At 32.9% G+C, this 25,497-nt stretch overlaps 3 protein-coding genes across 7 annotated transcripts in view; 2 read left to right on the top strand and 1 right to left on the bottom strand.

Moving 5' to 3' along the window:
- LOC115237985 (protein numb) overlaps positions 1-18,359 on the top strand; it is a 75,489-nt gene extending 57,130 nt beyond the window's left edge. For 2 of the 5 annotated variants that reach the window (XM_029811470.1, XM_029811444.1), the window contains 9 exons: positions 10,215-10,376; positions 10,814-10,885; positions 11,305-11,523; positions 11,980-12,166; positions 12,470-12,727; positions 12,906-12,926; positions 13,284-13,469; positions 13,596-14,098; positions 14,626-18,359. In XM_029811470.1, the coding sequence (XP_029667330.1) occupies positions 10,239-10,376; positions 10,814-10,885; positions 11,305-11,523; positions 11,980-12,166; positions 12,470-12,727; positions 12,906-12,926; positions 13,284-13,469; positions 13,596-14,098; positions 14,626-14,931 (1,890 nt within the window). In that variant the 5' untranslated portion in view covers positions 10,215-10,238 and the 3' untranslated portion in view covers positions 14,932-18,359. Of the gene's footprint in view, positions 1-10,211; positions 10,377-10,813; positions 10,886-11,304; positions 11,524-11,979; positions 12,167-12,469; positions 12,728-12,905; positions 12,927-13,283; positions 13,470-13,595; positions 14,099-14,625 lie in introns of all 5 variants that reach the window. The other 3 variants (XM_029811461.1, XM_029811434.1, XM_029811453.1) reach the window with 2 other exon arrangements.
- A 390-nt stretch (positions 18,360-18,749) lies between these two features.
- Positions 18,750-22,792, top strand: LOC115237637. Its single transcript, XM_029810813.1, has 4 exons — positions 18,750-19,391; positions 19,748-20,794; positions 20,904-21,317; positions 21,423-22,792. The coding sequence occupies exons 1-4, from the start codon at positions 19,098-19,100 to the stop codon at positions 21,681-21,683; spliced, it is 2,016 nt and encodes a 671-aa protein (XP_029666673.1). The 5' UTR covers positions 18,750-19,097; the 3' UTR covers positions 21,684-22,792.
- The window catches only part of LOC115237629 (1-acyl-sn-glycerol-3-phosphate acyltransferase alpha-like), an 11,362-nt gene continuing 7,667 nt past the window's right edge, over positions 21,803-25,497 (bottom strand). The window contains exons 5-6 of the mRNA XM_029810807.1: positions 23,658-23,700; positions 21,803-23,308 (exon numbers count right to left, since the gene is read on the bottom strand). Of these exons, the coding sequence (XP_029666667.1) occupies positions 23,145-23,308; positions 23,658-23,700 (207 nt within the window). The 3' untranslated portion in view covers positions 21,803-23,144. The remainder of the gene's footprint in view (positions 23,309-23,657; positions 23,701-25,497) is intronic.

Below are 25,497 nucleotides of genomic sequence, written 5' to 3'. Positions count from 1 at the left end.
ATTCAACTTTTTGCTTTACATTCTGTAAAAATGGTACGTCATCGATAGCCTTCTATTAAAAGCGGTCTATGTTAATATAATCAATATAATCAATAACGTTATATATGCAAATTATGCCTACTACTTTCCTATTTTAATATATATTTTTCTCTTTATAATATAAACATAAATATAATAAATGTTTCTTACAATATTTTAACTACAATTTTATATTCATGGATTACTCCTCCCGCGTATAAAATATAGTTTTACTCAAAGGAAACACATGTGATAAAGAATTATGATACAGATGAACTTATAGCATTTTTAAAAGAGCATTGGACTTCTTGAACTTTTCGAAATTCTCGTACTCTTCGTCATCGGTTTACTCACTAACTGAAAATCCGAGAGAAAAGAGAGCTGCACCACTCTCACAAAATATATTGACAGAACAGAGAACAGCAGAGAAGTCAAGATGATGAGTCACTCGCTTTCTTATATTTTTATTTATCATGACTTTCCACGATATTATCTTCAATATATACTATCTGTTTCTTGTTGATAATATTAAACCTCATCGAAACTTTGTTAACAAACTTATATGCATATATATATATATTATAATAATTATACATGCATATATATATTATAATTATTATATATTACATATAAACAAAATATATTGATATAAAAAAATGTATAAAATAATTGAAAGAGTAAGATGATGAAAAAAATGTTACATAATCTCGAAGACTATACACAAGGAATATTCTTAAGACACATTTACATTATATGACGGAAAATATTTTTTAAATTATTATTTATAATAATATATTTATCAAGTTGTTTATGCGACAGAAGGGGATAATTATTTTTACTTTGTCTGTGATTATTGACGCAGAAATAAAGAAAAACATAAAATGCAACAGACGCAAAAGGAGTAACACGATTGGAAATCAAATGGTTATTATGTAGTTTAATATTTGAAGCAATATCACAAACAAAGTTATGCACACATTATACGACTTTTTTTATCGAAACAATCAATGCATTTTTGACAATGCAACGCGGACAGATTCAACGATACGTAATTTAATTGAATGAAATAAATCGCGATTAACATGAAATAAATTGGATATCGTACGCATAATTGTATATCCATGATATAAAATATTATTTATCCAAAACTTCTAACAAAATATCAGATTTTGAAAAAAAATTTTTAATTTGTAGGAACTTGGATATTTCATCCTTGTTTCTGCTTTCACTTTTATCTCCGCATCTATCATATTTTTAAAATTTTAGTGTAATTGAGAGAGTCATGATTTTCTCCCAAAGAGATCAAATATCTAATACATTTTAAGAACTAATTTCGATAATTAAGACTTTAAAATCAAAAATAAAAAGTGTAACGATTATAATATGCCTTGGTTATAATGTTTTCCATATAATTGTTCTGCATATGTTAAAACATGTTTAAGGAATTTTGATAGATATATTTTGAAATAAAATATTATACTAAATCTTCAACGAGATTAAAATTAAAACAAATCCATTACTCTAGTGCAGAAGCTGTTCACAAGAAATTTCATACTTATATTGCGAAAAAATACATATTTGATACTATCAAGTATCGGTGTTCTCTTTAAATGTATTTTCAATTGCAGGTAAAACATAATTAACAGAACACGTGCATATTTATTTGCAGATAATATCTACGGAACAGTTATTACAGTTTATAGCAATGAACAAATATATACACGTGTATGTATCCGGACTGATAGTACAATCAAAAAGAAGATGTAACTCGTCAAAATATGCTGAAAAAAAGTACATAGAAAATACAGAATAAAATTTTTCCGTAGAAAGCGCTTTGTTCTCCAAAAACATAATTTTACAAATCGAAAAATTAACACATACGTATTTATGCTTTTTTAAGCTTGAATAATTTTTTCTGCTGATTTTATGTCGTATGTTGTCAAATTTCGAATTTTTCGACACGAGAACTATCAAAATATATGTATAAAATAAAAAGATGCAACATTAAATTATTTTAAATTGTTCGATTAATTGTGCACAATATTGTTTGATTTTGGATTCAACTGTTTCAATAACTAACATGCGAAATTAGAGATATATATACTGACTGCGGTAGTGATTTTTGCAATATTGCGTATCGGATGTCACCGATTTCAGAATCACTGTTTCAGGATGTAACAATTACTTAAAACAATTTCACGTATCGATTTCAAAATCGAGCGTTGTTTTTCACAGCCCTAGTTTATATATACCTGATCATTATGTTCGCACGGAATATTTATAATCTCTCGTCGACCGCGCAGAGGGATATACCTATCCGCGTGCAATAAAGGGTGGTGTGATCAATAGATTTACAATATAGGTCTACATCACGTAGAATGTGATATCTTTATATTATGTTCTTACTTTTAACATCGCAGCATCGTTGAGCATCAAATTTATCAAGCGTTGCACACAATTTGCATTATAATTAAAAGTCTTCGTGTGGAAGATGAATAATTCAGGTCTTGTTCAATAACTCGTAACATTATGTAATAAATTATTTATCGGAGTTAAACTATGATGAATAATGTTATTAACATTACATAATCATAGTTATACTGTGATAAATAATTTATTACATAATGTTAAAATTAATGTCTGTTTATAACATTATATGCATATTATGTCTTTATGAGCATTTGAGATATACCTTTGTTATATATTAATATTATTTGTAATATTATTCATTTTTTTGGTAAAATTCAATGGTTATATCACTTGCATAGATTCGAATGTAAACACTTGCATTCATTGTTTCAAAAAAATTATGAAACAATCAATGCAAGTGTTTACATTCGAATCTATGCAAGTGATACAACTACCAAGTACAAACTAGCTCTGAATGATTTTAAAGCAAGAATAAGAATGACTAGCAAATATCCATTTGAAAGAATGAAAAATATTGATAATAAATTATAATTAAATATATATTAAAGAAAAGTATAAAAATATATACATTATATATTTACATACGTACATACACGTGTAAAATTTTTTGAATACAATATGAATATTTTTTATTGCAACGAAAAATAACATTAAATTCTATTCAGATTTTTACAATTCAATAACATACACATATTTTTTTTATATTTGGATCACAAATAAAATGTATCCCTTGTTCGTGATGACTAGAAATTTAAATGGAACGAATTTAAAACGCGTTAGAAATTATTTCCACGTCAAATACATTCAGAAGAAGTTATTCATGAAGATGCAATCGTAGAGGTCGCATTTAGATGATCTTGTCGATATTCATTATCTGGGGCACTGTATAATGATAGATGTCAATGTGCTCTCACATTTTAAGGGTGAGATTAATAGATTTTCTATTGTCGAAGCTACGTGAGACTGCACAAAATTTAGCAAGATAGGTATATAAGCAAATATATATCTTATTTCTTATTTTTTTTTTAAATATATTTTTGCTTCATTAAGTAATTTGAATTGAATTTGAACATTGAATTTTGCAAAAAATAAATTCAGTTTAGAATCCTGAAAATGTGTGTATGTATGTATATTAAGAAGCAATTTATAATCGGTAATAATGTTAAGTTGCTGTGAAAACGCATCAAATATCCTGTTTTAAAAATATATTCTTGAAATATTATTCAAGTATCATAGAATGCTTTTGATATAAAAACTTTGTTATAAACAACAAAATATAATACGATTTTTCCTAAATTAATATATTATTATTTTATTTATTAATACAAAATATGTCTTAAATGTCTAATTATATATATTTTTTTTTATCTTATGTCTAGCTTTTTTCAGCGATAACACAGAATTCTTAAATTTGATATATTATTTTATTAATATCAGTATTTCTCTCTGAACTTGTAAGATATCCTTTTTTATGAATTCCATAAAAAATTGTTAGCTCTTTAGTTTATCTTATTGTTAGTATAGGTATAAAATAATAAGTTTAATGGGATGTAAGTAATATTTAATAACAGACATTAAATATTTAATAGCGACGTTAAAATTGTTAGCTATATATGTTTCTCAATTTTCCGCGAATGTATCCAGATAAGATCGTAACATAGGAAATTCGCGAAAATTAACGTATCTCTATAAATCCTGTATGTGTGTGTGTTAATGCGCGCACGTAATACACGAATTCGTTACTCGCATTTATTATCGAGATTTCGAATTATCTGATTAGATCAAATTAACTCGATAAATTCAAGTTTTAATTACATACAACTACCAAGTACAAACTAGCTCTGAATGATTTTAAAGCAAGAATAAGAATGACTAGCAAATATCCATTTTAAAGAAATATTATAGATTGCTGCCACTCTTGCGCGCGTGGATAATCGTATTTACGAATGGACATCTCATTACAAGATATTATAAAGAACACAAAGGTTGAATTACAAACTGAAAGCTACATTATTCCAGAAGATCTTTTGTTCATCTTTATGATAGATTTATTCAAAAATATATGTGAGATTAAATAATTTATTGATAATGTTTTTTCTACTATCCGCGTGTTTATAAACTTATATGACCATTAACACATGTGTGTGTTTTGAATTATTGAATTGCTCTGTCGTAATCATCACACTCCGAGAAGGGAAAAAATCATTGTAGGAAAGCCGCGTTCCCCCCATCGCGTCAATTAAAAAGCAGTTACGCGTGCATTCGAACGCGTCGCTGCAGTCAAATTAAATCTGTGCAGAGCGTTATAACAGTCGCAGACTAATTTGGTCGATCAAAGTAGTTTAGCAAGGCACTAGACAGTCGTAATGTTCGCTCGCCATCAGTCGTCGCTTGATAAAGACACGATACACTCGCACGAGAGGCGAACGTAGGCGCGATGAATAGAGCGACGTGGTGCGCGAAAAGCATGCAATCGTTTTTGCTGTATAGAGCGACGTGCATCGGTAAGCCTATTATTGTACTAAATAAACAGTCTCGCTAATCCGATTGCGTTGAGAGCGTTTACTTTCGCACGTTTTAGCCATTAGTCGGTCATCGTGCGATAATCGAAGACCGTGCGGTATCGCTCAATCGGGGTTCCGATTATTTTCATTGGACCATATTATTCTAATCGAGCACGTGATACCAGATGCGATCGTTTCCACGGAGAAGTGTCGCCTCGCAAAAAAAAAAAAAAAATTGGGATGCAGCTACTCGTGCGTGATAATGCCACTCTGTTCCCTTGATAGTCCTCCATGAGTGACACGTGACACGCGATTTAAAACCTATCGATGTTCTTCATAGGCCGCGCTTTATACCTTTGTTAATGCTCTTTAATGTGAAAACGTTTTTTGATTTGATTGGCAGTGAACTGCTTTATTAAAGACTTATGAGTCATTACCTTTGTGATGTCACTATCTATATTTTTAATAATTATTTTGCTTTCCAATCCAATTCACATTGAAAGAATTGAAATAACTTAAATCAAAAACGTAAGAATAATAAAACATTTTAAAAAATGAAACATTCTTGATATGGTTGATACATTATTCTGTATTCTGTATTTTATGTTGCGGTAGAATTTGGAATATTTTCCTTAAGTAATCAATTTCTCAACGATAAATTATTACCTGCAATTTTCTTTATTGAACAATGAAAAATATTCTTGCAGAATTAAATAAATTTATATGTGAGTAAAATTTTCTCTATGTTTTAAGTGTGCGGATTTAAATTTTCTGGAAATTAACGTGATTTTAAAGTTATTTTTCTTTTAAATGCTTTCATATCAATCTCTTCCACAGATAAAAAAATAGATGTGTTAATGCAAAAAGAAGAGAAAATTCGAAAAACATTAATAATAAATTACAATTAAATTTATATTAAAGAAGACTAAAAATATATTTATTATATATACACCCATATATATGCACACTTACTTCAAAAAAATATTTACTTTTATTAATCTTACGATCTCGTATATATAAAAATATTTTTGATTTTATTGAGAATATTTCGACAAATGTATTATTACGTAATTTTTTGCACGCTATAACAGCGCAGATTTAATATAGGACATCTACAGATTTCTCTAGTTCCTTCTCATCGGCTTTGTTCTACTTACGTTATATCACATTTAGTTCTTTTCATTTCTGTTTTGATTGAGGCTTGCACAATTGCAATGTGCAGTCGCTGAGGTGAAAGTGACTTTTACGAGCCAATCATACCCTTTATAGAAGATGCTTGTGTATAGCGTCTGGCCTCGATCCTAAAATAATAGCCATTACCACGGATTATTGCGTGTTGAATGTCATTTTAAACCTTTTTTTAATACCTGCGCTAAATTGCTAACCATTTACATGCCTCGTGCAACGAACAAGAAAAAATATTCTTGCAGAATTAAATAAATTTATATGTGAGTAAAATTTTGTATTTTAAAGTTCGGGATTTAAATTTTCTGGAAATACTATGTAATTTTCTAAAGTTAGCTTTCTTTTAAATGCTCTGATATTAATATTTTCTATAGATAAAAAAACAGCTATGTTAATAAAAAGCAAAAAAAGTTTGAAAAATATTGATAATAAATTATAATTAAATATATATTAAAGAAAAGTATAAAAATATATACATTATATATTTACATACGTACATACACGTGTAAAATTTTTTGAATACAATATGAATATTTTTTATTGCAACGAAAAATAACATTAAATTCTATTCAGATTTTTACAATTCAATAACATACACATATTTTTTTTATATTTGGATCACAAATAAAATGTATCCCTTGTTCGTGATGACTAGAAATTTAAATGGAACGAATTTAAAACGCGTTAGAAATTATTTCCACGTCAAATACATTCAGAAGAAGTTATTCATGAAGATGCAATCGTAGAGGTCGCATTTAGATGATCTTGTCGATATTCATTATCTGGGGCACTGTATAATGATAGATGTCAATGTGCTCTCACATTTTAAGGGTGAGATTAATAGATTTTCTATTGTCGAAGCTACGTGAGACTGCACAAAATTTAGCAAGATAGGTATATAAGCAAATATATATCTTATTTCTTATTTTTTTTTTAAATATATTTTTGCTTCATTAAGTAATTTGAATTGAATTTGAACATTGAATTTTGCAAAAAATAAATTCAGTTTAGAATCCTGAAAATGTGTGTATGTATGTATATTAAGAAGCAATTTATAATCGGTAATAATGTTAAGTTGCTGTGAAAACGCATCAAATATCCTGTTTTAAAAATATATTCTTGAAATATTATTCAAGTATCATAGAATGCTTTTGATATAAAAACTTTGTTATAAACAACAAAATATAATACGATTTTTCCTAAATTAATATATTATTATTTTATTTATTAATACAAAATATGTCTTAAATGTCTAATTATATATATTTTTTTTTATCTTATGTCTAGCTTTTTTCAGCGATAACACAGAATTCTTAAATTTGATATATTATTTTATTAATATCAGTATTTCTCTCTGAACTTGTAAGATATCCTTTTTTATGAATTCCATAAAAAATTGTTAGCTCTTTAGTTTATCTTATTGTTAGTATAGGTATAAAATAATAAGTTTAATGGGATGTAAGTAATATTTAATAACAGACATTAAATATTTAATAGCGACGTTAAAATTGTTAGCTATATATGTTTCTCAATTTTCCGCGAATGTATCCAGATAAGATCGTAACATAGGAAATTCGCGAAAATTAACGTATCTCTATAAATCCTGAATGTGTGTGTTTTAATGCGCGCACGTAATACACGAATTCGTTACTCGCATTTATTATCGAGATTTCGAATTATCTGATTAGATCAAATTAACTCGATAAATTCAAGTTTTAATTACATTCGACTGTAACAAGTAACACGTGCAACTGTATTTGATGGATATCTGCATCCATCGTGAACTAAAAATATCTACACATCGCATGATGTGTACGATGTCATTCACGGGATTTTATCTACATAACCAGTGTGGGTGAAACATATGTAAGATACTAGAAATACGGCTAAAATTCTTTCGGTGTTAGCAGATTTATTCTTAGCTCTACATTTTTTAACGAGCTTGAAAATCGATGTTTTTTTATAGACATTTTATAATATAACAGTTCTAAAATTTAATATTTAAAAGAAAAGGATTTTTCAAAAAGAACTTTGAAAATTTAAATATACCGATTTTGCATATGTGTTAATTTAATGTGGATTGCAACATATATTAATTTGAAATTTTTCAAATTAAATTTCAAAATTAAATATAATAATTGTGACAAATAATGATTCCAACACAATTTTTCTAAGGAAAAATTATATCAAATTTATCGCTACAATAAAAATATGATAACGTTTATGATAAATACATTAAATTCGAATGTATTGATTTCGAAGATGGTTATTCGCGCATTTGACATAGATATAATTCTATTATAATGAAGCATAGGCGATGTTAATTCGTGTTTGTTAGATTCGTTATTTATGAACAATGCGAATGAGAAAATAGCCGGCTAAATGGATTAATTAATTTTCTTGTTATTCGAAATCATTACGGGAATATTACATCACTACGTTACGAGTTTCGACAAATAGATAATGGAGCTAACCGTTGATCAATGTTGGTCCACGACGTCCTTACAACAAAGAATTCACAAACGCAAATCTACACAAATTAATTAATTCGATATAATTACAAAATTATAAAAATGCTCTGCCTCCGCAAAAGCAAAAAGCGATATTGTCATAACCTCTGTCATTCTTGATAATGCTTTAAAATACTTTCTATTAGAAAAATCGAAAAATAGATGGTATTATATTACACGTGGCATTTTAAAATACCACATAAAAACATTTCTAATTAATCCTTGCTTTAATTGTACTTGATGCGAAAATCTGGAAAGTCACGATATGATATTTGATCAAATGACGCAACACCAAGCAATTAACCTCGCGAAACCTGACAGTGAGACGAAGAACATGACAGAAGGAAACGTCGATGATGGCGAAGGGGAGAAACACAGAACACGAACGGTAAAGGTCTTCTTAACGCGTCTCCGCTCTCGATCCGTCGACCAGCTCTTAGGGGTGCCGTCGATTCGAAGGGTAGATCCGCGGTCGGTATTAGGGGAGACCCGATATATATATAAAGGAGGGTTCCGATATAAAGGATTCGCGTTGGGAACGAGTCTCAAGATTCGATCACAGGCCTTTGTCGAGGTTGGCGACTCGACGCAACGGTTGCCAGGCACTGGCCGTTTTCGGACATTTTCTCAAGCTTGGGGGCCTTAACGATTCATCGGGAGGATCATGGGCGCACATCCTTTGAGAATTCAATCGCGGTTTTGTCTTGACTGATTACCGTATCGATCCTTGAACCCTTATCAGAAGACAATTGCGGACTGACAGAAATGTCTTTTCTAGTCGTTGTGATTGCTATTTTGATCCCGTTCTGGGGTTTTCCTGCTGGACTTGACCTTTGTTACATCTTCTACTATTCTGACGATATATGCGCACATAATGAGAGCAATCTCATCGATATTATACATACATAGACATAAAACAAAGCAGCTTAAGCATTGTAAGATAAAATGATGAGGAAGCAATGTGCAAGTTTTTAATTTGCACAACTCTACTTGTTTTAAATTTCTCCACTATTGCAATATTATTTTGCATTCTTCGAAAACAATTTTATGATCACATTTATCGCACAAATTAAAAGTCGTTCTGGATTAAAAAAGTACAAAAAAAATTAAAAAAGAAAATGTTTTGCCAATTTTAATATAATTAATAAGCAATCATATTTTAAAATATTATGTATGCATGTGCTATATGTGTGAAATTAAATTACAATATATTTTTTAATATTCAAAAAAAAAATGTTTTTTGATATTAAAAACAACCAATTTAATTATTCAAATTTTTAATGTATATTCTTCCTCTTCCATTTTTATGATTAAAATTTTATATTATGAGAATAATCTCTTCTTTACGTTTCTATTATTAAATTATGGTTTATGTAATTGAGAATTTTGCAATTTTCGTTTTCCATTTCACGAGGGTTGACATATCCAACGACCCTAGGTTTATTCGTTATGGGCAGTTGATCTTTTGCCACATTCGGAGGAGAGCTCTTCGCGTTAATGCCCCTTGAAACTATTGCCCGAATTACAGGAAATAAATTGTTTTTTTTCTGCTGTGTTATTACAGAAGCGCGAGAGATCGCCGGGGAAAAGAATGGATCGGCTTCGACGGAGCTTCCGGGACAGCTTCCGCCGACGGAAAGAGTCTCACGTGCCCGAGTCCAGTAAGCCCCATCAATGGCAAGCTGATGAAAGTGCAGTACGTTCAGCCACGTGCGCTTTTCATGTCAAGGTAAGCATAAAAGTTTAACGACTCATGAGATATGTAAATTAATGGTCAATCGTGTACCGAAATTGTTAAGATAAACAGAATTGCTCGGACTTGACATTGGTCTAATTAAAGCTATGGTCGACATTATTTTAGCTGGTATATTTTTTTAAGATAGTGTGAATTAATTAATTTCAGATTGTCGAACAATTATTTGTTTCAATTTATTTAGTTAAGTTTTTGAACTTGAAATAATTAATTTTATATAATTATATATTATTTGCTTTGAATAATTAATTTTACTTAGAATAGTTGTAATTTTTGTAATTAATTTCTTCTGCTAATGTGCCAAATATATGTCAATTTTGATGTTAAAGACTAATTTTTTAAATAAAAAGCTACTGGTCTATTTAAATCTTTAACGGATGGATAATTTATTTAGCCAAAAAATGTTTGTGTAGTACCTGGGATGCGTAGAGGTGTTCGAATCGAGGGGTATGCAGGTTTGCGAGGAAGCTCTTAAAGTTCTTCGAGTAAGTATTACACACATTTCTTGAAATTAATACGATTTCTCTGCAAATATATTAACTGAAGATATTAATCTTTGAATTTTTGAATTTTTGTTTTTCATAATTATTTCTTCTATTTACGCAACTAAACATTAACTTTTTATGAGATATAATATAAATCTGTATGAAAGCAAGCAGATTATTTCTTCATGAAGTTTTCTTTTTATTTTGAATATTCAAGAAGATTCCATAAAGGATTTTGCAACAAGCAGTGCAAAAGTTAGGCGCTTCATACTCTCCAAGTCTTTCGCCTCGACTATATTTAGCACGGTTCACATATAAAGAGTCGACATTGACACCAAAGAAGCCTGAAAATAAATCTCGGTGCTCTAAAGGTCAGAGGGCAAAACGGCCATTTTAATGATTTCACATTGAATTTTCAGAATTCGAGGCGAAGACCGGTGCGGGCGATACTTCACGTATCCGGAGACGGACTGCGCGTTGTCGAGGATGAAACGAAGGGACTAATTGTCGATCAGACGATCGAAAAGGTATCATTTTGTGCACCTGATAGAAATCATGAAAAGGGATTCAGTTACATCTGCAGGGATGGCACAACGAGACGATGGATGTGCCATGGATTTTTAGCGTTGAAAGAATCGGTAAGGCAAATACCTTTTCATTTTGTTCGCGAATCGGGTAAAAATTATCCCAGTATGCAAGAGATAAATTCGTTGACATATTAAGATTGAGAATGTACACTGTATCGGATAATCTAATAACGAGGAACAAATTTATAACAGTTAAATAAGATACATATTTCTTGAATGACCCTTCACACATTATTGACTGAGAAATATATCGAAAATAAGTTGTTGCAATGTTGTATGTAATTTTAATGGAGAATTGTGAAATCTTTTATTATAGAACTGTTGTATTAATTGAGATTTGTATTGTATAGTTTTTCTGCTTATAATATGCATTATTTCCTGTTTTACCTAAAATAAAATAAAATATAAATGACACGTTAATTTTTAGAAGATTCTCATAGTGTGTGAATAGCGAAAGTATTAATTTCAAGATATTTTATTTTATGGATTTATCCTTTATTATTCAAGGGGGAAAGATTGAGTCACGCAGTGGGTTGCGCCTTCGCCGCGTGTCTGGAAAGGAAGCAACGACGAGATAAAGAATGCGGAGTTACAATGACTTTTGATTCGAAAACTTCCACCTTTACGAGAAGCGGCAGCTTTAGGCAACCTAGTCTCACGGAACGGTTGCAGGAATCACGCGATCGTGCAGTAGGTGAGTGTCGTATAGATTATAAATGTCTATTTTCATAATTATAATTTTCAATGCGAACATAAAAGCAATCTAAAAAGTACGATTTTGTGAATATTATTTTTAGGAATTCTTGCTATAAATGTTAAAGATAAGCCATACTTGAAAAATAAAAATTGAAAATATTTGTGTAAATGTGATTAAAATTAAATATATTTATCACAATGTGTCACGAATATATTTTGGCTTGGATATTGTATTATTTCTCATCCTCTGTTAATATTTATTTATATTTTACTATATATCTTAAATGTATTTATATTTCAGATGTTCCTCCGGTTAAGCAGGTGTATAATCCTTTTGCGATCGAGAGGCCGCACGCCACTCCGTCAATGTTGGAACGACAGGGTTCTTTTCGAGGTTTCACGCAGCTCAATCAAGCATCCCCGTTTAAAAGGCAGCTCAGTCTACGAGTCAATGATCTTCCTAGTAATCTCGAACGCACACGTAGTCACAGTCTCGAGCCAACGGACTTGTCGCGAATGCCGCCAGCTCTTTCGCACATTGTACCTTTGAAGCCACCAGGTGAGTGTTTATGGCCTTATTTTGTTTTGTTTTAACTTATAATCTTATCAGACTATCGTTAATAAATGAGCGAATCAGCTCTATACGTATGCACAAATACATAAAATGTGATTATAAGTGCTAATTTAAATCGATTTGATCGCTAAATAATGATGTACTTCCCTGTTTTTTACAACAGAGTTCGAAGGATATGACGAAGGTCATTACTCCTTATTCTGTTAATCCCCATTGTTGCCTGCTCTTCGATGTATCCTTAAACGTGCTCGTTTTCCGTATACACGGTACTCCGTACAACTGCGTTAATAGACAAAAACAGACTTCACGACACTGCAAACGCGTAGCTAGAATCCTCGTAATCGTATTCCGTGATTTTGCTCGTGCTTGAAAAAAAAAACATTCAAGACTGTTGTATATACTTCATCACTTTATACTTATATCCCAATACACGTATATTTATACATCCTGTAGCATGCCTTTTGCATCCCAGCACCACGTTGCAGAATTCGGACTGCAATTAAATATATTGTTAAAGTTGATTTCTTCTGTTTCTCCGCAGTGAGTCCAATACCAGAAATATCTCCCGGTGGTCAGGACAGCGTCTCTGCAATGTGTCAGCAGCTTTCTCGAGGGCTTTCTCTGCTCTCGAGCAGCGACGACTTTGGACCAATGCCGTCATCTCAGCTTGCCGCTACTTCCATCGCTAAACAACTTTTCATGAGCGCCACTACTAGCTCTCCTCCAGGTATGACTTTTCGGGAAAATCAATAAAAGTTACCTATTTCATTGTCTATGTTGGTCAATCGCGATGACACATTTGAAAAATCGTACTTTTATCATAATTTTCACTTGGCGATTGCGTCCTTTTCAGTAACGAGTAGCAGCTCGTTGGACGAGATAAAACTGCAGAATGGTCCCAGCATTAATAACAACAACAACGACAAGAGCGACGAGCTCAGCGGTCTGAATCACGTCGGGCCCAGCTGGCAAGAGTCAGCATCCCCTGTTCTCGCGTCGAACCACAGGCTCACGCCACTTCTTAAGGCAAGCAACTTGAGTCCCGTTCTTCCAAGGACGAACGCGCCCACTCCGGTCGTTATGAGCACACCGGCACCTGTCTCCTCTGGTGTAGGTGCCTTTGGCACGCCACCATCGGCAGCCAGCCCTGCTTTTAGCACAACTTCTACGTCCTCTTTGAGAAACACACCTACGCCGACTGTGAACAGATCGCCGATACCATCAAATTCAGCAATGACACCGAAAACAAGTTCTCCCAGTGCCAGCGTAGCGTCCGTCTCCTCGGCATTAACCTCGGCATCCACTTCAACTGACGTCGCTCAAGTTTCATCGGCAACCGGTGTTTCGACAGCTTTAGTAAGTTAAACATCTACGGTAGAATATAAACAAGTCTCTTAATCTGAGCGAAATTCTTTAGAATTTTGTTAAAATTAAATTTGTAAAATATGTACAAAAAGATCAGATGCTGTAAACATTTTTTATATATTTTTTGTAAATATTTTTCAATCAATATTTTATAAATAAAATATCTAAAAAATAATATATATGTATTTAGTGTAAGTATGTATAATGTATATATATTTTTATCAAACCGTCAAAATTGAACAATCTTCATACAAATCTCGCGAATAAAATAGAACTTCATTGAAACAAAATATAGTGCTATAATCATTGAAAACATTGTCACACTTTGAAAATATTTTGCCTTTCACATTGGTAAGACCGAGTATTCAATTCGCCCATTTTCATCTTCTTGAGAACTTTTATTTCCTGCAACATCAACATACAAGAATCTTTTTTTTTTTTTCATTTGGTCCATTGTACGTATAATATTCTACATAAATACTCAGGGATATCTTCTCACGAGTTTCTCTATTCAATAGGTACAATCACTTTCCACGGCAGCCGGTTTACCGAAACCAGAACAATGGTTGGGTAGCATAACCGGCTCTGTGCCGTCGCCGGTACCGCAGCAGGTACCTGCCAGTCCTCGACGAGCACCTCCGCTTCACGCCAGGGCGCTTTCGCTCGGATCAGCCGCGATGGGCCAGGCTTCCAGAGGAGGACCCTCCGATCCCTTCGACGTCGAATGGGCGGAAATCGCCGCCAGAAATTTGCGGCAATCGACCACGACGACGAATCCTTTCATTATGCCGAACGCGACTCAGGCGTTTCAGGTGCAGTTGTAGCGTCAGGAGTTCATTAACAACGTCGCCAAGTATTTCCGCTCGAACACATAGCGACAACACGCACGTTCGCGCTTCGACGTCGCGCCTGATCGAAAATATTACACGTGAGCCGCCGTGTCCTCGACCCGATCTCGAATGCCGTCGAATGCTGTCGCGCGCGTAATGTCGCGGTCGAGCTTCCGGTTGGATAGTATGAGTCCTCTCTCTACGGGACCCGAAGAGAAGCCGGGTCTCGAAGGAGCGTGACGATCTTTCTCTTTTCGAGTCGGCATTTAGTAGCAACGACAGTAGCAGCGAACCTTACACCAGCACAAAAAAGATATCAGCGTAAATTACTTTATAGATAGATAAGTATACGCGCACAGCCTTAACGACCTCAATAAAAATAAAAAAAATGGTACACGCATAAATGCATTAAAGCATACGTTCGGGAGATGACGTGACGGGAGATACACAATATTTCACGCACCGAATAATAACAGCTCGTCAGCCGGCTTATAGCTCGTCAGCCGGTTAAGAAGAAGCAATAGATGTCGCGTAATACCAATGGATTTCCCGACAGTACCGATAATTATACTTCAATGTCTGTCACGCGATATATCGTAATTGGATATCCCAATTATCTTGAGTAGAGTTAGGCTCGAACCGCGAGCGGTTATCGTCGTTCTGCATGAAAAACGAAATTGTACGCACCCAAGATTACACTGCACCCTTATCGTTTTTTTTTCTTTTTTAAGAGAGAAAATTAAGCGTAGTGTAGTCGCTCTTCGTGATCGTGTCCCGCGAGCTGGATCACAAAGCGAGATAATCGTACCTTTCGCAGAAAAGGAATTGCATTTCCGGCTGGCTCACCCGGCTCATTGTCAGACGAGCACGTAGATAGACGAATGACATTTCACCGTACGTGAAATGTCATTATGCAGGTGGATTAACATCCGCGTGAGGGACTGTGATATTGACGCGAAAGTGGCCAGTACTTAAGCGAACAGGGTCGAAGAGAGGTATCGTGAGGGATTTGCTCAAGGTTGTCGTGCCGCGCGATAACAGAGAATAAGAGCGATCGTGAGCTCGGGTACCGCGGACTTTATCGTCCTGTATAGCCGGCAGAAAACACCCATATAGATTATTTAAGTAAAGATTAGCTGTTGAAAGTTATAGCGGAGATATTGTCTTACACTATCGTCGTCTATTATATACACACACACGATCGTGTTGCATTTATCGTAAAGAAAGACGGAGGATCGCAGGATGATGAGAAAATTCTTGCACGAGGACGACGCTCGCGGAACGATTTCCTCGAGGACCTTAGACGGTGCTTCCGCTCTGTAATAGCAATAGCTGTGCGAAAATCGTTTGCCGAGCCGATCCTCGAAGAAGTGCGAATTCATATCTACGATCTGATTGCAGTCGAGTGCAAATGGGTTTCCTCAATCCCATATAGTAATTGATAGCGTCCCGCGAGATATCAGTATTGCGCCTCTAGCAGCTTTCTGTCTTTCAAGTTAACGGCTGCACTTTCGGTTTTTCGAAACGGATCGAGGGTAAATGTCGAGGAAGGCCAAGGGAAATAATCACAAGAAGGATAATTGAGGCGCGCAAGTGTGTATGCATTGTATATAGATTAATTATTTAAAGTATGATGCGACAGTGTAGGGGCATGGGAGAACGTATGAAGAAGTTCCAGAAAGAGAAAGAGAGAGCGTAATGGAATCATTTATTAAACCGGCGACTCAGCAATGAGGCGAGAGAAATTCTTCCTAGATGAAGTTTAATCGAAGTGTAATAATATCTTATAAATATATGATTTGCGGGGACTCTAAGAAGAGACGCAATAATATTGCGCGATCATATAAGATCTGTGACTTATAATTTATTTGCGGGTTTTATATTATACGGCTCCTCTTAATTCTTGCGTTACTTTTAAGAATAGCAGATTGTCATATACTTGCAGTCATTCTGATAAGTATGTACGTAGTACAATACTACGATATATGTAGACATTCCTGCAATACTCCATACCGAGATATATACTTGAACGACATAAGTTTTTGATCGCGCGATTTGATTGCAATGTCCTATTAAAATCGCGTTTCAAATTACATCTAATGTAATTTATTTATTTATTTCGATATAGCCACGTTGCGAACATGAAGCGTACCTATATCGATGTTCTTCTATACGACGAGTATTGTTTAAGAAGTATTACCGCTTCGATTGCGTAATAGATCTTATTGTTAATCAGATAAATAATTTAGAAGACATTGTTATTGACGATTATGGAAGCGAATGATATTCATCTATTTCTGCGAGAGAAGTTTTTGCCGTCATCGTTGCGAGTTGTTCGGCGAAAATGGACTTGGTTTTTTCGAGCCACCTTCCGTCCGTCCCGAAAATCAAAAGGTAACAAGAGATAACAAAATTAAAAGCGCGAAGAAATTTAAACGAACACTGTAAAGTAGCAGCAGGGAATGATCGCTGGGTACTTATTGCGGTACTTATCGAAAGAGAATATCGATTAATCAATGTACTTAAATATTAATACACGTAGAGAGATCGTTGCCCGCGCAAGATCGCTAATCGACGCATGTCGTCGATGTCTTCGTTTTTATTTGTTCTTTTCGTGTTTTTCTCTCATTTTTATTATCTTTGAAATTGAAAAATATTTCTTCCGTTATTTCGTTCGTTTCCTCGAGAAGGAGAGAAAGAGAGAGAGAGAGAGAGAAAGAAAAAGAGAGAACGAGGAAAAATTTGTACATAACACAGCATAGTGATTCGTTATAATATTATCACGTTTACGTACTTACTGTTTTTTTTTTTTCCTTTACGTTTCTTGGTCGATGTACGCTAATTCACATGGTTCATTTGACTAGGATCGAGAAGGAGTGATAGCGGCGTCTTGGCTGGTATTATATCCGCTTTTACAACGTTTCTGCGATTTATCCGGGCATTCGATGTTTTTTTTTCTTTTGTTGTAACTTTTAATCAAAGAGTCTTGTTCGTTTGTGACTATCCTTTTTACCGCGCCCGGAAAAACGTGGAGATCAGCCAGGACGCGTTCCGGTGTCTCGTTCGACTGAAACAGATGAGTGCATTTAGAAAAGTGGATAACATATAGACATATATAAACACAAACACACAAATACATATATATACACATTTACATATCCAGAGAAAGAGACGCCGGGACAAGAGTATATAGGCGAATAGATGCACCGCGTGCCAAATTCAAAAGTGCAACCGCGTTGCCTGCCAATTGGTACATCGCGCACGCTTCCGTGGTTGTGTTGTACATAGTGTCGCCGGTCGATTCCTGGATCAACGTACGACTTAATGCGTGTATATTTCGTAAAAGTATCCTTGTTCATTTTACATTGTATCTGCCACTGTAAAAATACGATTTATTATATAATATCTGTTGTGATTATGAACAGGCCTTTTATTTCTTTCACGAAATATACCTCCGCACTCTTTTCAAGCGAAAAAGGTGCCAATCTCTTTCCATTCTCTTTAAGATGCGTCTTTATATCGACCAAACAAGATGGAGAAGAGGCAATTCAAAAGACGGTAATATATAATAATAAATACGCTATTCCGATCTAAACAGCGTGTAAACATGAATGAAAAATATTAATTCTTTTTCTCCGAGTTACACGAATGTCAATATTTTTTTCTAATATTTTATTTTTGAAAAGACAAAATTTTTCCTTGTTGCTTATTACAAAATATGAAACAATGTAAGATTATATATACATATGTATATATTGAATATTAGTAATATTTATCATTCATAGCAATATTTTTCAGATACAATGCTGTAGAATTTTTCAATAATCTGAATTAACAATCCATATTTCTTTAATATGTAATTTACAACTATATGTCTATTAAAAATAAATAATAAATTCTGTAATCTGTTTACGCGCGCGAACATTTTTCTTAACAATTTTCGAATGTTTCTACTATATATATTCCGCGGTACGACCGTGATATATTCTGATATGTAAGAAAAACAAACTGATATGGATGACAGATGAGGAAAATCCGTCGTAACTTAACCATGTAACCAAAATAATTTCTAACGTGAAAATTATATTAATATGTCATGCAATATAACACAAAGAACACTACATATTTTCTTTTTAGAATATTAGTAAAAAGTTTGAATTATGTCAGAAAAGATCTGTCATCCTGATCAGTATAAACTCAATCAAATACTCGAGCAAGTGAAAGCTCTTTCAGATGTAGTGAACGAACTTAGGATGGCATTAAACGATTTGAAAAAAGCATCCGTCAACGTGAATCGTGAGACAGTTTTTTTTGAGCCTATAAAAGAAAATAACAAAGTTGATTATGTCAAACCGACTGTATTGCAAAATATGAAAACATATTTTAGTAATACTGGAATTTGTACGAGGATCGATGAAACTCATCAAATTGCAAAGAATACCGAGGTATTCATATAAAATATATTGGACTATGATTTTTTTAACAGCAATAATTATGCAATATTTGCTACGGTTATAAAAAATTTAAATATATGTGATATACTTGTTGTATATATTTTATTATACATAAAAATGTATAAGCACAGGTAGTGTTGAGTTTTTATTATATATAACTTACAGAAAAAAATTAAAATTTATTTTCTTACACAAACTTACAATGCATTTCTATTTTTTTATGTAAGTTTATATCTTCTTACATATAAATTTTTATTTCTGTTATGTAAATTGTTATATAAATGAAAAAAACGTATTATGATAATTGTTGTAATATGTTATATAAATGACAAACATATTATGACATTGGTTATTAGGCTTGGAAATCTTGCTCAACTTCTCCGAATTATGTAGTTCATTGTAAGAGGAAAAGGGATCATAAGCCATCGGAGCATACAATCAGATCCTTAACAATATATGGTGGACTGAAATTCTTTAAGAATAAAATTATAAAAAATATACAAAGCTTTCGAAAAACTAGAAAATCCCCGAAAAGCACTAAGCACCAATGTGTGACGTCCAATCAACAGCAATTGCAAATATGCGTTCTGCAAAAAGAGGAAAAGCAGAAGTCTCTCAAAGATACAAAGAACGAGGACATAACTAAAGACACTGATATAAGCGAAGAATTAAGTAATTTGGCGGACACGTCATTATCATCCAATGCTTTTGCACAAACAGAGATTGCTACATGCTCATGGCAAGAAAACGAGACAAGGTTACCTAATCTTCCATATCAAAACGTGATAGAAAATAGCACGCAAGCGAGCCCGTTATCAATGATAAGCAATGATCGTTCTGTGATTCATTCAGATCGATTCACAGGCGTATTATCGAAAAATCATACGAAACAAATGTTTTTGGCAAATAAAATAAAAAAATATAAAAAATGTTCCTGTAGGGAACAATGTCCTTATGCACTATACAAATTGCCGTGCAACAAATACAAATGCAGTACACCGGAAAAGAAAGTAGACGATGAAATTAACGAATTGACACACAAGTGCTCAAGTTTTCAGAAAAAGAATAATTTTCCGAGGTTTGTAAATGTCGATACGGCTCGAGAGAAAAATGATGAACGTTTCGCGGATTTTTCGCCGGTTAAAATTAGAGTAGATGAATCTTCAACTTCTTCGCTTTCGGTGGATCTCGAAGTTAAGATTTGCAACGATCATCGCAATTCGGAAAACATCGATGAATTCTCCAAGCGAAGAAGAGCCAGAACATATATTGTAAACAAAAAGAACACAACGAAAAATGACTTAATTAAAAATTTTAGAAACGAGACTGAATCGTCTTTCAATATAATTTCCTTATGGAGACACATAAATGAAAAAAAGGAAAAAATTGATGAAATAATAGAGGTAAGTTAATATTAATGTTTTTATTTGACTAGAAAAACCTGACATTACAATTAAGATCATACAAATTTTTTTTAATAATGTTACATTGTGTAAAATATCATGTTTGCAGAACATATTGTCCCAGAGAAAATATATAAATCCTGAAGAGAATCATCAAGGAAATCAAAAATATAAAACAGAGAATTTTATCGACGGTCATTGGTCATTAAAAAACAAGAATAAACAGGTTCAATGTGCTATTCCTGCACTAGCAACTCCGATATTAAATGAAAAAATACCTGTAAGGACTTTAAATCCAAAGTTTCAACAAAGCGACAGCCTAGATCAGTCATGTCAAAGAACGAGCAGGACGAGATATACTAATTTTTCTAAAACGATAACTCAGGGATGGATGAAAACGAATATGCAGACGCAAACCAGGAAATTCTCCTATTTTAATCATCTAGGAAACAGGTTGTCGTTATTAGCTGATTATGCAAATGTAAGAAATATGAGCAAGATGGATGCAAATGAAGAAAAAAAAGTTACGAGAAAAAATAATGCTTACATCATCGAGATGGACCTTTCATCATCGCAAATATTAATTTGGTCTTGAATCAAGAGACATAATATCTATTTTGCATTTCAGATTAGAGAAGATATTATCGCTCGCTCGAAAGAACTCTTGGGTCAAATATGTGACCACGATGAGGACTGGCGCAATTGGAGATCCGTAAAAGCATTTTGTCCATTTTGTTATAATCACATCTCTGCTGAAAAACGTAAAACTCTCATGTCTTATCTTACTAATTATTCTCATTTTCCATCTAAAACATTGAATTTTGATATGAGTAATGTATCGGGCAGACTTTATGACTGTCTTGAAAAACTCGAGAATATTACTGCCTGATATTTTCATAATCGTAATTTTATATCATCGTATTTTATCATCTTCGGCGTTTATCTTCTGATAATTAATGGTTAGAAATAGGAATTATAATATTGTCGTCAAATGTGTGCACCACATTAGTTAAAATATAATTTATTGTAGTTTTAACACATTATTCTTGAGAAAATACACGTAAACATACATAAATCACACATTTGCAAAAATGCATTTATACAGATGTTGTTCGATATTTCTCTCATATATGTTATTACGAATTCAAAAAAGAATATACATTATTGATACATTATTTCCTAATAACGCATTAATTATTTATGTTACTTAATAAAAGCAATTTTCCTCATTCTATCTATAATATAATTTAAACTTAAAACATGTGATGTGTACATGAATACATTGCAAATATATACTCGACAGGATTCAGTTTTATAATAAGATTGAAAACACGTTATATATAAGTATGTACATGGCACTCCGTTTATATATTTAGTCTCATGGGAATAAATAGTAAAATTTCAACATAATTTAAGATTTCGGAAAAAATACTTTGCATACATTATACGAGAATATGGACGCATTAAATACAATGGCGGACAATTTTATTGATATTGTTTATTTAATCATTAATTAATGTCGCAATGCTCCTAAATTCAATCTCAGATATTTGAAAAAAAATTAAATATATTTTTACAAACTTATAACATTGCTTAAATATAGAAAAAAACATTGTTCTCTTATTATAAAGAAAATATAATAGTACATATTAATCGCGCATATAGAGAACAATAGAAATAACAATTAATTTCAAATATCCAGATTGAATTTTTTAATGTAAAGTTATCATATATCTCATAATATAATATGTACACATTGGAATACATAAACATATGAGATGATCTATACATACTGAATGATTTTATAGCAGGTACAATTTTGCATATCTATTAGAAATGTACGTCACATTTTGCACGATAATATAGAACTTAGGAATAGAGAGAGAACCTCAATTATATAAATTAAATTTTTCTGCAAGAGGTATAAAAAAGTATAAATCGCATCGATGAAAAATCGTTTAAGTTTCGCGAAAAATTCTTTTTTCTGATATTTAAAAATAAACTCGTATAAGAAATAATGGAAGAGCAGTGTGGTCGATATAACATATCTCAAATTTATGTCGTTATCGTAATAATGCCGAAAAAAAACAATTACCATTAATCGATCGACGGGCATGTAAAGATCTAAATGACTCTTATTAAGTTAGGAGCTAAGATTTCTTTATGCGCACATAAATGTATGGAAAAGAACGCGCTGAAAAACAGCACGTCTAGAAAAATTGTTCGATACAACACGATGAAAATCATTCCTACATGCAATCTCAAAAAGTACCGTTTGAATTCATCAATTGCGAATTCGCCAATTAATTCAGATTACATTTTGGACAATGATAATTCCGCGTTACTCTTATTATTCACACTTAAAACTTTGTATTTGTTCTTCGAGACATTCCGTCGTAGATTCCACAAAAGTTTTGTTCATAACTTCGTACACTTGCTCCATAAGCTTTGGAAGATCGTTTTTAGTCAAACCCGCGGTAGGAATAGACGGCAGAACTGTAATATAACTAGTTCCTAAAATAGAAAGTCTTAGTTCAGAGATTCAATATTCATTTTTATTTATTTAGTTACAAATTAACTAGTAAAGGCTCTTATGAATATATCATACGAAGGAAATAAAACCCCCATTAAGTTAGCCCCCCCAGATTAATGAGTATTTTGATACCAGTAACTATCGAGCACCTAATTATTTAATAGGACTTTACTCTTGTAGAGCGGTGGGCGCGACCGACGTTTAAGTTCGAAATCCTGCCAAACGGATCAAGCACTTAATTCGGCGTTTAGATATCTTAACATAATATTAATTAACGAGTATATTGATACCAATAATTATCGAGCATCTAATTATTTAATAGGACTTTACCCTTGTACGGCCGTGTGCGCGACAGACGTTTAAGTTCGAAATCCTGCCAAACGGATCAAGCACTTAATTCGGCGTTTAGATATCTTAACATAATATTAATTAACGAGTATATTGATACCAATAATTATCGAGCATCTAATTATTTAATAGGACTTTACCCTTGTACGGCCGTGTGCGCGACAGACGTTTAAGTTCGAAATCCTGCCAAACGGATTGAGCACTTAATTCGGCGCATAGATATCTTAACATAATATTAATTTACGAGTATTTTGATACCAATAATTATCGAGCACCTAATTATTTAATAGGACTTTACTCTTGTACGGCCGTGGGCGCGACCGACGTTTAAGTTCGAAATCCTGCCAAACGGATCGAGCACTTAATTCGGCGTTTAGATATCTTAACATAATATTAATTAATGAGTATTTTGATACCAATAATTATCGAGCACCTAATTATTTAATATAACTTTACTCTTGTACGGCCGTGTGCGCGACAGACGTTTAAGTTCGAAATCCTGCCAAACGGATCGAGCACTTAATTCGGCGTTTAGATATCTCGACATAATATTAATTAACGAGTATTTTGATACCATTAACTATCGAGCACCTAATTATTTAATATAACTTTACTCTTGTACGGCCGTGTGCGCGACAGACGTTTAAGTTCGAAATCCTGCCAAACGGATCGAGCACTTAATTCGGCGTTTAGATATCTCGACATAATATTAATTAACGAATATTTTGATACCAGTAACTATCGAGCACCTAATTATTTAATATAACTTTACTCTTTACTTCGGTCGCGTGACGTGTACAAATATACTTCTTCCTTTGCTTTTATGGCCACATCCGATCTAGTAGGATCGGATTTCGGCCAAAAACTAGTTAAGAGTAACAAATAGAAAAAATTTCTCTTTAAGAGAGGAAGAAACTCAAAAATAAAGTCCAAAGGACACACGCATAACGTATATGAACACGCCCGTTCCCGTCCGCGGACGGAAACGAACTGCGTACAAATATAAAATAGCATTAAAAAATTAGATGCTCAAAAAGCACCTAATTTTAATATAAGTTAAAACTTATTTAGCGCTGGTGGGGGGGGAGGCTAACTTAATGGGGGTGGAAATAAAAGGCAATCAAGAACCAGCGCGGTAATTTGTGCGCATATATTTTATTACAATCAAATTACATTGATATTTTGACTATGTGATAAAATCACAAAAAGCGTACGTTCGATCCCTTTTTTGGACCATTCTCAGCGTAATTACAAAATATATGGAATCTATTATATCAAAATGTGATAGTAATAATATGCAGAACAAGAGTGAGTCACCTATGTTGTACAGAAGCACGGAAAAAAAATGTTCGCTACCATAGCTAATCATGGTTTGCAAAATAAATTTCTAAACTACAGCAAAACGGTTTGCTGTTGCATTTAATAAATAGGTATTACAGCTAAGATGTTTGCTGTTGCACCTAATAAATAGATGTGACAGCTAAGATGTTTGCTGTCCATATATTACGACTGAAATCTAATTACCACACGCAGTTTTTAGCTACGGCAGCTAATTTTTTTTTTTTTTTTTCCGTGAGGCAATTTGTCTTCTGTACAGCATGGGTGACTCACTCAAGTTCGGTATAATTATATTGCTAGTTATTTTTTAATGTCATATATTTTATCGGACAGTCTCTTTCTGTCTCGAAATTACATTATATAACATTTACCACCTGACAACATGGGTGACTCACTCTTGTTCTGCATATTATTGCTGTCACATTTTTAATATAATATATTCCATATACTTTGTAATTGCGCTGAGGATGGTCCAAAAAAAAGG

Source organism: Formica exsecta, unplaced genomic scaffold, assembly GCF_003651465.1.
Source record: "Formica exsecta isolate Colony F162 unplaced genomic scaffold, ASM365146v1 scaffold115, whole genome shotgun sequence".
Taxonomy (NCBI): Eukaryota; Metazoa; Arthropoda; class Insecta; order Hymenoptera; family Formicidae; genus Formica; species Formica exsecta.
This window is presented reverse-complemented; position numbering and strand designations above follow the sequence as displayed.